This window comes from Vicia villosa, unplaced genomic scaffold (genome assembly GCF_029867415.1).
Source record: "Vicia villosa cultivar HV-30 ecotype Madison, WI unplaced genomic scaffold, Vvil1.0 ctg.005725F_1_1, whole genome shotgun sequence".
Taxonomy (NCBI): domain Eukaryota; kingdom Viridiplantae; phylum Streptophyta; class Magnoliopsida; order Fabales; family Fabaceae; genus Vicia; species Vicia villosa.
Window position 1 is genome coordinate 33,019 of NW_026706671.1, and position 12,533 is coordinate 45,551.

Below are 12,533 nucleotides of genomic sequence, written 5' to 3' on the forward strand. Positions count from 1 at the left end.
CCGGTTTCCCACCAAAAGTCGATATTTGAATAATTCTTCTGATTTTGACCCAAAAGTCAACTGTTCTAATTTTTCCGGCTAATGATGAAATTCCCGATTAAATCTCTTCCAGTCAAATCCAGTCAAACAAACACATCCACATAGTCAGTGTGAGAAGCTTTTCACACATAGAAACCATTCCTGATTAACTGTTGACCAGAAAGTCAACTGGTTGACTTTGGTCAAAGAAACCCTAATTTAAAGAACCGGATGATTTGCAAGCCCGTATCCTTCAATCAATGCCTTGACTTGAGACAAAGAGAAACCCCAATCCGGGAGGACTTCCCTGAACATAGAACCACATGATTACACCTCAGATCCACACATTTGGTAGGAAATCCTCTGCCATAAAAGATATCCCTTGCTAGTCTCTGGTTAATGCCAATGATATGAATGCATGAGTTGTATTATGACCTAAAGGGTGTATGCATGTGAATTATAAGCCAGATGAATAAGGGTAGGACAAATTTGGGGTATGACAGCTGCCCCTATTTAATCGTCTTACACCTGAAGGCGAGGTTGGCGTTAGCCTTTCGAACATTCACGGTGAAAGAAGATTAAATACCAAGACCAGAAATTTGTCCTGAAGAGAAGATGGTGTAAGTGTTATCCTTATTTTGTTTTTTTTTGTTTTGATATCTGCTGGGGAAAGAGAATTTTTATTTTTCTGATGGAAATATTTACAGTGAGTAACTGGATGGTGATAGCTTGTACCGTAGCCAAGGTGCCAACACAAGGTTCTCAAAGGGATTGATATTTACATGGAAATGATCAGGAGAGGGGTAGGTTTGACAGGAAGATAAAGTGTCATAGACAATTGTTTTTGAGGGAGATACAAACGAGTATCGAAAGAATGACACATACGAGCATCAAAAGAAGACACAGACGAGTATCGAAAGAATGACACGGATGAGCATCAAAGGAAGACACAGACGAGTATCGAAAGAATGACACGGACGAGCATCAAAAGAGATACAGACGAGTATCGAAGGAATGACACGGACGAGCATCAAAAGAGATACAGACGAGTATCGAAAGAATGACACATACGAGCATCAAGAGGAGATACAGACGAGTATCGAAGGAATGACACGGACGAGCATCAAAAGAGATACAGACGAGTATCGAAAGAATGACACGGACGAGCATCGAAAGAAATACAGACGAGTATCGAAAGAATGACACAGACGAGCATCAAAAGAAGACACAGACGAGTATCGAAGGAATGACACATACGAGCATCAAAAGGGGATACGGACGAGTATCGAAAGAATGACACAGACGAGCATCAAAAGAAGACACAGACGAGTATCGAAGGAATGACACATACGAGCATCAAAAGGGGATACGGACGAGTATCGAAAGAATGACACAGACGAGCATCAAAAGAAGACACAGACGAGTATCGAAGGAATGACACATACGAGCATCAAAAGGGGATACAGACGAGTATCGGAAGAATGACACATACGAGTATCAAAAGGGGATACAGACGAGTATCGGAAGAATGACACATACGAGTGTTTGAAAAGCTTAGTAGATGGACTTATTGGGGATTGGGATACCAGGCATCGGCACCGTGGGTGGAGGAGATTTGCGATGTAGTAGCAGATATCAATTGGAATTTGTAAGGGCATTTTATGTGAGGATGTATCATTGTCCTGATAGAGGGGTGATTTGTATTATCTGGCTTATGCTTTGTATGCATATTTGACTTTTTCTATGGCGTAATGTTCCATTTTGATGGATATGCTACGCTTTTGAGGATGCAAATGCTATATGCAATGGATTCTATATGCAAAGAGTGCCAAATAAAGGCATTAGTGAGGGAACCGGAGAGTAGGATCATTGGGGTCCGTTGCTTTGTGATCTTGACCCATCATCGTGAATTGATATTGGAACCCTACAGTACCAAAGATTATTGGTAACTGCGTTGAGGGTTAGAACATAGCCCTGCTGGGGGTGAAATGATTTTGCTCGACTTTCCTTACATCCTAGGCTGCTTGGGGAATCGCGAGTTTTGAGAGACCGCTCTTCGTCTTCCAGATTGAAGGGGAATATGGACTTTCACGTGGAATGATGATGACCTTTGTGACATCATGAGCCAAGATGATGGCTAGGACCTGCAACCTGCACAGAAAACTACGTTTGGATGCAAATGGTGCCCCTTAGAGCACTTTTATGTTTATGTAACCTCATGTTTCGTTTTGATTTTGTGATTATTGCCCCCATGCTTTCAGTGCAATGTTTAATAACGAATTAAATCACATCTCGCACGCGTGAAAAGAAAAGTAACAAGGAAAGCTTCTTATCAAAAGATCATTTTATTAATGGAGTGCCTGTGAATAGGCTTCTGTACAAGGAAGCAACTCCTAAATGAGGTAGTTGCGAAAAAGAAAATAAAATGCAAAGAGCAAAATGGCAAAGAAAAATGCTCGGATTTCCATTAAAACTGATATTGCTACAGTTCCCATATCCTTGATCCTCTCAATGCCTTGCTTCGGAAGGGTAGCGGTTGGATTGATCTGTCCGTTCTGCCAAGGGCGTATAGTGGTCTTTGTGAAGGATATTCAGACTGCAGCCTCTCGCTTTTGATCCCTAACTTTTGCCTGGATCGCCCTTTCGGGTTTTCAATCCAGCGGGATACCCTTTTTTTGCCTAAGTCGCCCTTTCGGGTTTTCAACTTAGCGGGTTATTCTTTTTTTTTGTTTTATCCCTAATTTTTGCCCAAACCCTTTTGGTTTGCCGGGATGCCCTTATTTTTGCCTAGGTACGTCGACCTAGCGGGTCTTTTATGCGTAGTATTTTTTGACTGAGTCTGAATTGACTGGAAGTGGAACGTCTTCCCCATCCATCTTTGTCAGGATTAAAGCACCACCTGAAAATGCTTTCTTCACAATGTATGGTCCCTCATAGTTGGGAGTCCATTTGCCCCTTGGATCGGTATGAATTGGCAAGATCTTCCTTACGACTAGGTCACCTGTGTGGAATTCTCGAGGCCGAATCTTCTTGTCATACGCTTTCTTGATCCTCTTTTGGTACAACTGGCCATGGCAGATAGCGGATAAGCGTTTCTCCTCAATTAGATTGAGATGATCAAGCCTCGTTTGGACCCATTCCGTTTCATCGAGTTTGGCGTCCATCAAGACTCTCAACGAAGGAATTTCCACTTCGACAGGTAGTACCGCCTCCATACCGTAGACAAGAGAGAAGGGAGTTGCCCCAGTTGAAGTACGAACCGAAGTTCTATAGCCATGTAAAGCAAACGGTAACATTTCATGCCAGTCTTTATACGTTCTAACCATCTTCTGGACGATCTTCTTTATATTCTTGTTAGCAGCTTCGACTGCGCCATTCATCTTTGGCCGATAGGGTGATGAATTGTGATGTTCGATCTTGAACTCTTCACACAACTCTGCCATCATTTTGTTATTAAGATTGGACCCATTATCAGTGATGATCTTATTTGGAACCCCATATCGGCATATGATCTCTTTCTTGATGAAGCGAGTAACGACTTGCTTGGTTACATTTTTGTAAGAAGCAGCTTCAACCCATTTGGTGAAGTAGTCGATAGCAACAAGGATAAATCTATGCCCATTTGAAGCTTGTGGCTCAATTCGTCCAATCATGTCAATGCCCCACATGGCAAAGGGCCAAGGTGACGTCAGGACATTCAGAGGAGTTGGAGGAACATGAATTCTGTCAGCATACACTTGGCATTTGTGACATTTCTTCACATACACATAACAATCACTTTCAATCGTCATCCAATAATATCCTGCTCGCAAGATCTTTTTAGCCATGGAATGTCCACTGGAATGAGTTCCAAAAGATCCTTCATGAATTTCCCGCATGATCAATTCTGCTTCGTGTCTATCCACGCATCTGAGCAAAACTGAATCATAGTTTCTTTTGTATAGGACGTCTCCTGACAAGAAGAATTTGGATGCTAACCTTCGAAGCGTTCGCTTATCACCAATCGTAGCATCTTCGGGATACTCTTGCTTCTCAACGTACCTCTTGATGTCGTAATACCATGGCTTTTCGTCATACACATCTTCAGTAGTGAGGCAATGAGCAGGGAATGCGTGGGCGGGCTCTTTGTAACGGAGGATCGTTATGTCTGGTACTTCTTTAGGGGAGCTAACTCTGAACATAGCCGCCAAAGTAGCCAAAGCATCTGCCAATTGATTTTCCTCTCGGGGGATGTGATTGAAAGTGATTTCCTCGAAAGCGGGCAGCAACTCCAAGATGTAGTCCTTATAAGGAACTAAATTGGGGTGTCTTGTCTCCCAATCACCTCTTACTTGATGTATAACCAAGGCAGAATCCCCATACACCTCAAGGATCTTGATCCTCATATCAATGGCTGCTTCGATGCCCATTATGCAAGCTTCGTACTCTGCGACATTGTTGGTGCAATCAAAGCATATTCTAGCTGTGAAAGGGATGTGGGTTTGACGAGGAGAAGTCAAAACTGCCCCAATACCATGGCCCATAGCATTTGATGCACCATCGAACGTGAGAGTCCATCGCTCTCCTGGTTCGGGTCCTTCATTATCATCCAGTTTCATGATATCTTCATCAGGAAAGTCAAACTTCATTGACTGATACTCTTCTAATGGCTGATGAGCAAGATGATCTGCAAGGACACTTCCTTTGATGGCCTTCTGTGTGACATACTGGATGTCGTATTCTGATAAAAGCATTTGCCATCGGGCTAGTCTTCCTGTAAGGGCCGGTTTTTCAAAGATGTACTTTATCGGGTCCATTTTGGAGATCAATAGAGTGGTGTGAGTCAGCATGTACTGCCTCAGTCGGCGAGCAGCCCATACCAAAGCACAGCAAGTTTTCTCGAGTAGCGAGTAGCGGGATTCACAATCGGTAAACTTTTTGCTCAGGTAATAAATGGCGCACTCTTTTCGACCGGACTCGTCATGTTGGCCCAGCACACACCCCATAGATCCTTCAAGCACAGTTAAGTACATAAGAAGCGGCCTCCCAGGAACCGGAGGCATGAGAATTGGTGGCTCTTGGAGATACTGTTTGATCTTTTCGAAGGCTTCCTGACAACGATCATCCCAACGGATATCTTGATTTTTGCGCAGCAGTTTGAAGATGGGTTCACAAGTGTCAGTGAGATGAGAAATGAACCTGGCTATGTAATTCAACCTTCCAAGGAACCCTCGAACTTCTTTTTCATTCTTCGGTGCTGGCATGTTCTGTATTGCTCTTACTTTATCAGGGTCGACCTCAATCCCTCGTTGGCTCACAATGAATCCAAGTAACTTTCCAGATCGCACTCCAAAAGTGCACTTGTTTGGATTAAGTCTCAACTTGAATTTACGCAAACGAGCAAACAATTTCTCAAGATATACCAAGTGTTCCTCCTCAGTTTGGGATTTTGCAATCATATCATCGACGTACACCTCAATCTCCTTATGGATCATATCATGGAAAAGGGTCACCATTGCTCGTTGATATGTTGCACCAGCATTCTTAAGACCAAAAGGCATCACCTTATAACAATACGTACCCCACGGAGTGGTGAAGGTAGTCTTGGTCATATCTTCAGGAGCCATCTTTATTTGATTATAGCCAGAAAAACCATCCATGAAGGAGAACACCGAATACTGAGCAGTGTTGTCGACTAGCACATCGATATGAGGCAGAGGGAAATCATCCTTCGGACTTGCCCTATTCAAATCTCGGTAGTCAACACACATGCGTACCTTTCCGTCCTTCTTAGGAACGGGTACTATGTTTGCAATCCAAGGAGGATATTCACACACAGATAAGAAACCCGCCTTCAACTGTTTTTCAACTTCTTCCTTGATTTTCAAAGCCATATCAGGTCGAGTTCTTCGTGGTTTTTGCTTTACAGGCGGACATTCTGGTTTGAGAGGTAGCCTGTGCATAACTATATCTGTGTCTAAACCAGGCATGTCTTCGTATGACCAGGCGAAGATGTCAACATACTCACGAAGCAGCTCAATCAACCTTCTCTTTACATCACTTTGCAAAGCGGCCCCTATCTTGACTTCTCTCTTTGCTTCTTCTGAACCGAGGTTGATGATTTCTATGGCTTCTTGATGCGGCTGAATAGATTTCTCCTCTTGTCTCAAAAGTCTTGCCAATTCTTCAGGGACTTCACAATCTTCCCCATTATCCTCATCAGCTTGGTCAATTGGATTCTCAAAGATATCAAGACGTGGAACTGTAACATTATCATTTTTGATGGAATTCGAGCCGGATCTGCACGATGGATGATTTATGCCTTAGAATGCCACACATAAGAAGGAAAAAAGAAAAAGCTTTGCCATTTTTGAAAAAGTTTTTAAAGTAGAAAAAACAAAAATGAAAGAAATGGAACAGTAATTGCATGCGAAGATATGATTTTCATTCAATATTAAACAAATTGAAACACATGGGGGGCCCTTCTTTATACAAGAGGTCAAAAATGCTTAGGGCGAAGCATATGACTTATTGAAACAAGAAAATTACATCTCCATAAAAGTGACTTTGGGGATGTCCAAGATAGTCCAATTGTTGAGTTCTTGTCCAGGCGCAGCATGGCAAATGAATCTGGAGAGATCTTCTTCATCATCGTCATCCACGGCGAGAACCTGACTTCCAGAACTGGTGCTTGCATTGACGAACACTTGAGAAATGGGGGGAATCACCTTCTTTCCAGGAGTTATGCTGAGCTGAGTAGAGGAAGATGGCTGATACCCAAGGCCATACTTGTCTCGCTTCTCATGAACATCAATCAGCTTGCCCCAGGCACTATGGGGAGTACCAGCTTCTAAGAAAGCCTTAGCATCATTTAAAGACGAGAGGGGCGCTCCGAGTTCCTTCTTATTCTCGACCACAGGGAGTTTGTCAACTGACACAATCTCTAAGGCTTGAAAAGGTGTCTCTTGTATCTCTCCCTCCACTTCAACATAACGGTATGATGCCAGATTATTGACAATCAAATCCTCTTCACCAGTGATCACAACAATCTTGTCATTCACAACAAATTTCAAACACTGATGGAGGGTAGATGTCACAGCTCCAGCAGCATGAATCCAAGGACGACCCAAGAGGCAAGTGTATGAAGGACTTATATCCATGACATAGAAGGCAATATAGAACATGTGAGGGCCAATCAAAACAGGCAGATCAATTTCCCCTTCTACGGACCTTCTGGAGCCATCAAACGCTCTGACACTCATAGTGCATGGTCTCATCATAATCCCGTCCATACTCAGCTTAAACAAAGTGGTCTTGGGCATCACATTAAGAGAAGAACCGGTATCAATCAGAACTCGAGACAACACAGCATCCAGACACTTGACGGAGATATGCAACGCTTTGTTGTGTGCTCTACCCTCAGGTGGAAGCTCATCATCAGAAAAACCCAAACAATTACCAGCAGCAATGTTGGTCACAACCCCTTCAAATTGAGGCACGGTAATGTCTTGAGTTACATGAGCGGAAGCCAGAACTTTCATCAGAGCATCACGATGAGCTTCAGAATGTACCAAGAGAGACAAGATGGAGATCTTGGCTTGGGTCTGATCAAGTTGGTCAATCACTTTGTAATCACTTTTCTTAATGATTTTCAAGAGTTGCTCGGCATCTTGGGCATTACGTGTTACAGGAGGATCAACAGCAACTTGCTTTCCTTTTGCTTGTGTACTAACCTCTTTGTTGGTCTCTTTAGGAGGCGGAGGAGGGGCAGCAAAGATCCGACCACTACGGGTAATGCCACTAGTGCCAGTAATATTTGTGATACTCGAAGTACCCACTGGAGGACAGTCAAACTTCTTCCCTCGAATGTACACGGCATTATAATTCCAAGGAACAGCCTTAGAATCATTCACAGGAGAGGGAACAAGAGACGAGGTTGAAGGAGTCGAAGGAACATTTGGAACTTGAATAACCAACGGAGTCCTCGGAGCCTGAATGACCAAAGGAGTACTCGGAGCATGAATGACCAAAGAAGTGTCCTGAGTCTTTGATATCTCAGCAGGGTAGTAAGGGATCTCTAAAGTAGCCACATCTTTGACAGGAACGACCCTTTCCACTCTAAGAACACCTTCATCCATTAATTCCTGGATTTCTTCTCTCAACCTAGTGCACTCCTCAGGATTAGAAGAACATTGCAAACAGTAGTCATGTAGTTCACACAAAACCTTTTGTTGCATAAGATACTCTCCGATAACTGCTAGCGGCATCCTAACCTCATTAACATCATTTACCAGGATCTGATCATCACATAACTCAATAGCATTGGTCGTACCAGCATGAGGAGGCATAGGATTACTCTGCACATTAGGACCAGTAGGAGCGAACGAGATAAGCTTGTCATCAAGGAGATCCTGAACTTTGTACTTCAATGCTCTACACCTTTCGATCGTATGGCCTGGAGCACCTGAATGAAATTCACACCGAGCATTAGCATCATATCCGGGAGGAAGAGGGCTAGGTGGAGGACCCATTTCGCGGAGTTGCACTAATTGACCAGCAAGCAATTGGGGAAGAAGTTGAGCATACGGCATTGGAATCGGATCTATACGCCTGTCAGGGTATCTTTGCCTTTGCGGACCCCTTTGACCTTGAGGCCTCGGATTCTGTTGGCGATTCTGAGGAGCAGCGGCTTGTTGTTGTGGTACGAAAGGCTGTTGGGGTGCCATCCATGGTTGTGGAAGAGCAGCAGCATATGCTTGAGGGACATACGGACCAGGAACAGCATAAGGCATCGGATAATAAGGAGGTGGAACAGCAGAATATGCGGGAGCTCGGCCTTGGTCAACAGAAGCGGAGCTAGTCTCACCTTCCTTCTTCTTCACAAACCCAGAATACGGCTTCTTACCATTACCACTTGAGTTGCTAGGATTAGTAACACCTTGAATGGTACCAGCTTTGACACAGTTCTCAACCCTCTCACCAATGATGACCACATCCGAAAAGGAAGGAGAAGTATTACTAACCATGTGCTGAAGATACGGCCCTTTCAGAGTCCCCATAAACAGATCAATCAACTCTCGGTCCAATAAAGGAGGTTGGACTCGAGCAGCAAGTTCACGCCACCTCTGGGCGTATTCCTTAAAAGACTCTTCAGATTTCTGTGACATATTCTGCAGCTGTGCACGGCTAGGAGCCATAGCAGTATTGTAGTGATATTGTTTCAAGAAGGCATCAACAAGTTCTCCCCAAGTACTGACGTTAGACCTCTCGAGTTTCATATACCACTCTAACGGGGCTCCAGTGAGACTATCCTGGAAGAAATGCATAAGCAGAGGTTCGTTCTCAGCGTGAGCGGCCATCTTACGGCAGTAGGAACGAATGTGAGTCTCTGGGCAGGTAACTCCCTTGTACTTATCAAAATCTGGCACCTTGAACTTTGGGGGAATAACAATCCCGGGTACCAAGCACATAGCAGCAGTGTTAAAACTCGAAGTTTTAGCAACCTCAACGGCCTTAAGGCGTTCTTCAAGAGCTTGGTACATCTTAGCGGTCTCAGTCAACTCAGCAGTAAGATCATGTTCAAGGTCAATAACCTCATGGTGGTCGTCCACTACTTTCAGTGTCTCATTAATAGGAGTCTCTTTAGTTTTCACCCCTCCGTCAGCAGAATTGGTAGGAGTATCTTTGACCAAACTAGCGACACTCTTTCTGAGTTCATCCTGTCCTTGAACAACGGCATGAAGAGTCTCCATAAGTTGGGCCATTCTTTCCCCCATAACATCCACATCCCTACGGAGGGCAGCTTGATTCTGTTCAAATTGTTCCATGATTCTCTCGTTGCTCCGGGTACGGTAAGGATGTAAGAAAGTCAGCTTCGTCGTCGGAAAAGAAATCTGTTGCTGAAAGGGACCCCAATTAGTTTCTTGTACAATAACCTGAAAAATGTAATGTGATAATGTGAATGTATGAGTGCATGTGTGCGTATGACGTGATGTGCCATTTTCAGAGTATCCAAGGTTTAATATTGATCCAGAATAGCTAACAATGTGACAAAAGATAAGTATCAAGAGAAACTAGTTCTTTTTATTCATAACAAGAAATTTAAACTTGGGCAAGCCATACATTGACAAGATAGTTCAACAAGGGAAATAAAAGACCCCATCCAACAAGTCTGGTGGTGGTCGAAACATACAGACTCAAACATCAATCCATCTGAATATAAAACAGAGGTCCTCCTTGTCTGAAGTGCTCGTCGCTCCACTTCTTAGTTTCATCAAACAGTTTCTTGGTTGCTTCTCGATCTCTTCCTTTAAGAAGGCTTTGAATCACCTCATCTTTGCGAAACAAATGCCCATCTAGCTTCTTGCAGCACTCCCTGAGTTCGTCACATCCTTTGCATTCTGGGAGATAATCCTTCTCAGATATGTCCTCCATCATTCGATCTCTGAGCTTGGCATTTTCTTCTGTTAGTCGAGTATTACGGAGGTGACTTCCTTTCAGTTGAGTCTCAATTGCCATTCTTTTAGTGGTCTCTTCTTCCAGTTTCTTTTTCAGATTTTTCACTTCAACTCTAGCATCCCTTTCTATCTTGAGCTTATAAGCTTTCAAGTCTTCTCGGTACTCTCGCTTGAGTTTCTCTTCTGCCTCTTTCATGGCCCTTTTTAGGATCTTCTGGTGATCCTCGACAATAACAGTAGTATCTCTTTCACCTTTTTCGGTTCTAGCCCTCTTTTGAACTCTGGAAGATCCTCCCTTCAGCATTTTGGCTTCGTGTGTCAACTCAACCTTTTTCTGGTCCACAAGACAATGTTTCGGTTGTGCATCTGACTTCTTTTCGTGCAATTGGGTGCTTTCCATATTTACTGGGATGCAATTCTCAGCAGGCATAATGGCAATTGGAACCTTAGGTGGTTGCTTGTACAAAGGATTAACCTTCGGGAAAGGCAACAGACGATCTTTAACTCTATCCTCAACCCAATCCGTGTAGGCTTGTTTGGCAACAGCATTCTTTTCACCTAGAGAAGTCTGATCATCTATATGGATGCTATTCCAAGCACTCCTCACCTTTTCTAGACCCTTTGGATTGGTTCCCTTTTCAAAGCAAACGGATTCGAATATCTCTTTGTCCAAAGGCTTGTCTTCAAGTGCAAAACCCAACTGACGCAACGCTAGCTTAGGATTATAATTGATAACACCTTTTGTTCCTATGAGAGGAACGTTGTCAAAAATACCACAGCTAGTTATAACTTTCTCTACATCCATCCCAGTAGGACACCAGACAATGTCATTTCCAGTAAGCCCCATGATCCTTTGATGCCATTTCTGAGTAGAAGTAACGAAAGGACCACTTGTAGGTAGGTGGGACTTAAACCAGGTGTATAACAACGGCAAACAATTTCTTATGGCTCCTCCTTTCCCATATCGAGAGTGAACAGAATAGTATGTATCAGCTAGCAAAGTAGGGACCGGATTCTTATCCACAAAAAGACATATAGCGGCCAGATCAACGAACTTGTGAATGTTAGGGAACATCACGATCCCATAAATCAAAACGGCCAGAAGGGCGTTGAAGGCCTCCCACATCTTTTTGTTAGCCAACTCTTGGGCCTTCTCAACCAAGAAACTCATATAGAAACCCTGAGTGCTACCATTCTTCTTCCAGTTCCCAAGAACGTCTTCTATGCTCAAATAAAGAGCGTTGGCAATGTTGTCCAGATCAGGTTTCTCTGGGACACAAACGAAAGGAACCTTGTGTTGAATCTTGATATTGAGAAAGTGAGAGTACTCCTCGAGAGTGGGAGCCAACTGATAGCCTGAGAAGGTGAAACAACGCAAGTCAGGATCATAGAACTGGAGAAGAGTAGACAAACCCCATTCGTCGACGTGTGAGTCCAAAAGAGTCAAGATGTTTCCATAATTCTCAGTGAACACAGTTTTATTATGACCAGTGATCAATCCACCCAACTGCCCCAACTGAATCAAGCCTTCGCGATGGAAACTGTAAGTGTGAGTACGCCTTGTAGCTTCTCTGGTAGCGGTCACGTTGTTAGCCATCCTGGATAAAAGGTAATAGCCTCGGATACCCTGAAAAATGGCATGCATATGAGAAATAATACTATTTTTCTTCTTTTCTTTTTTCTTTCTCTTTTTTTTTATTACATCTTTTCTTTCTTTTCTTTTCTTTTTTTTGAAAGGTAAACATGCCATGATGTAAATGATGCAATGGAGGTTTCCCCACATAGGAGAAGTGTGTGTGGCCTCTGAATGAGATCGGACGTTGCAGGATCAAAGGTCCGGCACAGGCACAGTGAAACCATAAGAACACAAGTCACCAACAGAACCGAACGGTCACCAACGGTACCTGTCATGTATATCCCTCCCCACTCACAGGTGAATCTAGGTCAGGGTAGGTCAAAAAAGCCAACAGAGGATTGAAAGTAGGCGTAATCATACGATATTGCCTCTTTCAACCAAGCTCTGCCCGTGGATACATGATCGGATCAATCAGACATACGTCTTCTGTCCGTCATGGCCAC

At 43.5% G+C, this 12,533-nt stretch overlaps 1 protein-coding gene across 1 annotated transcript; it reads right to left on the reverse strand.

The window, feature by feature from the left end:
- Positions 1 to 237: 237 nt before the first annotated feature.
- Positions 238 to 12,051, reverse strand: LOC131642734 (uncharacterized). Its single transcript, XM_058912954.1, has 4 exons — positions 11,868 to 12,051; positions 11,229 to 11,723; positions 10,625 to 11,135; positions 238 to 325 (listed from the first exon to the last, which is right to left on the reverse strand). Exons 1-4 carry the CDS (start codon positions 12,049 to 12,051, stop codon positions 238 to 240), a joined length of 1,278 nt encoding a protein of 425 aa, XP_058768937.1.
- Between the last annotated feature and the right edge of the window lie 482 nt (positions 12,052 to 12,533).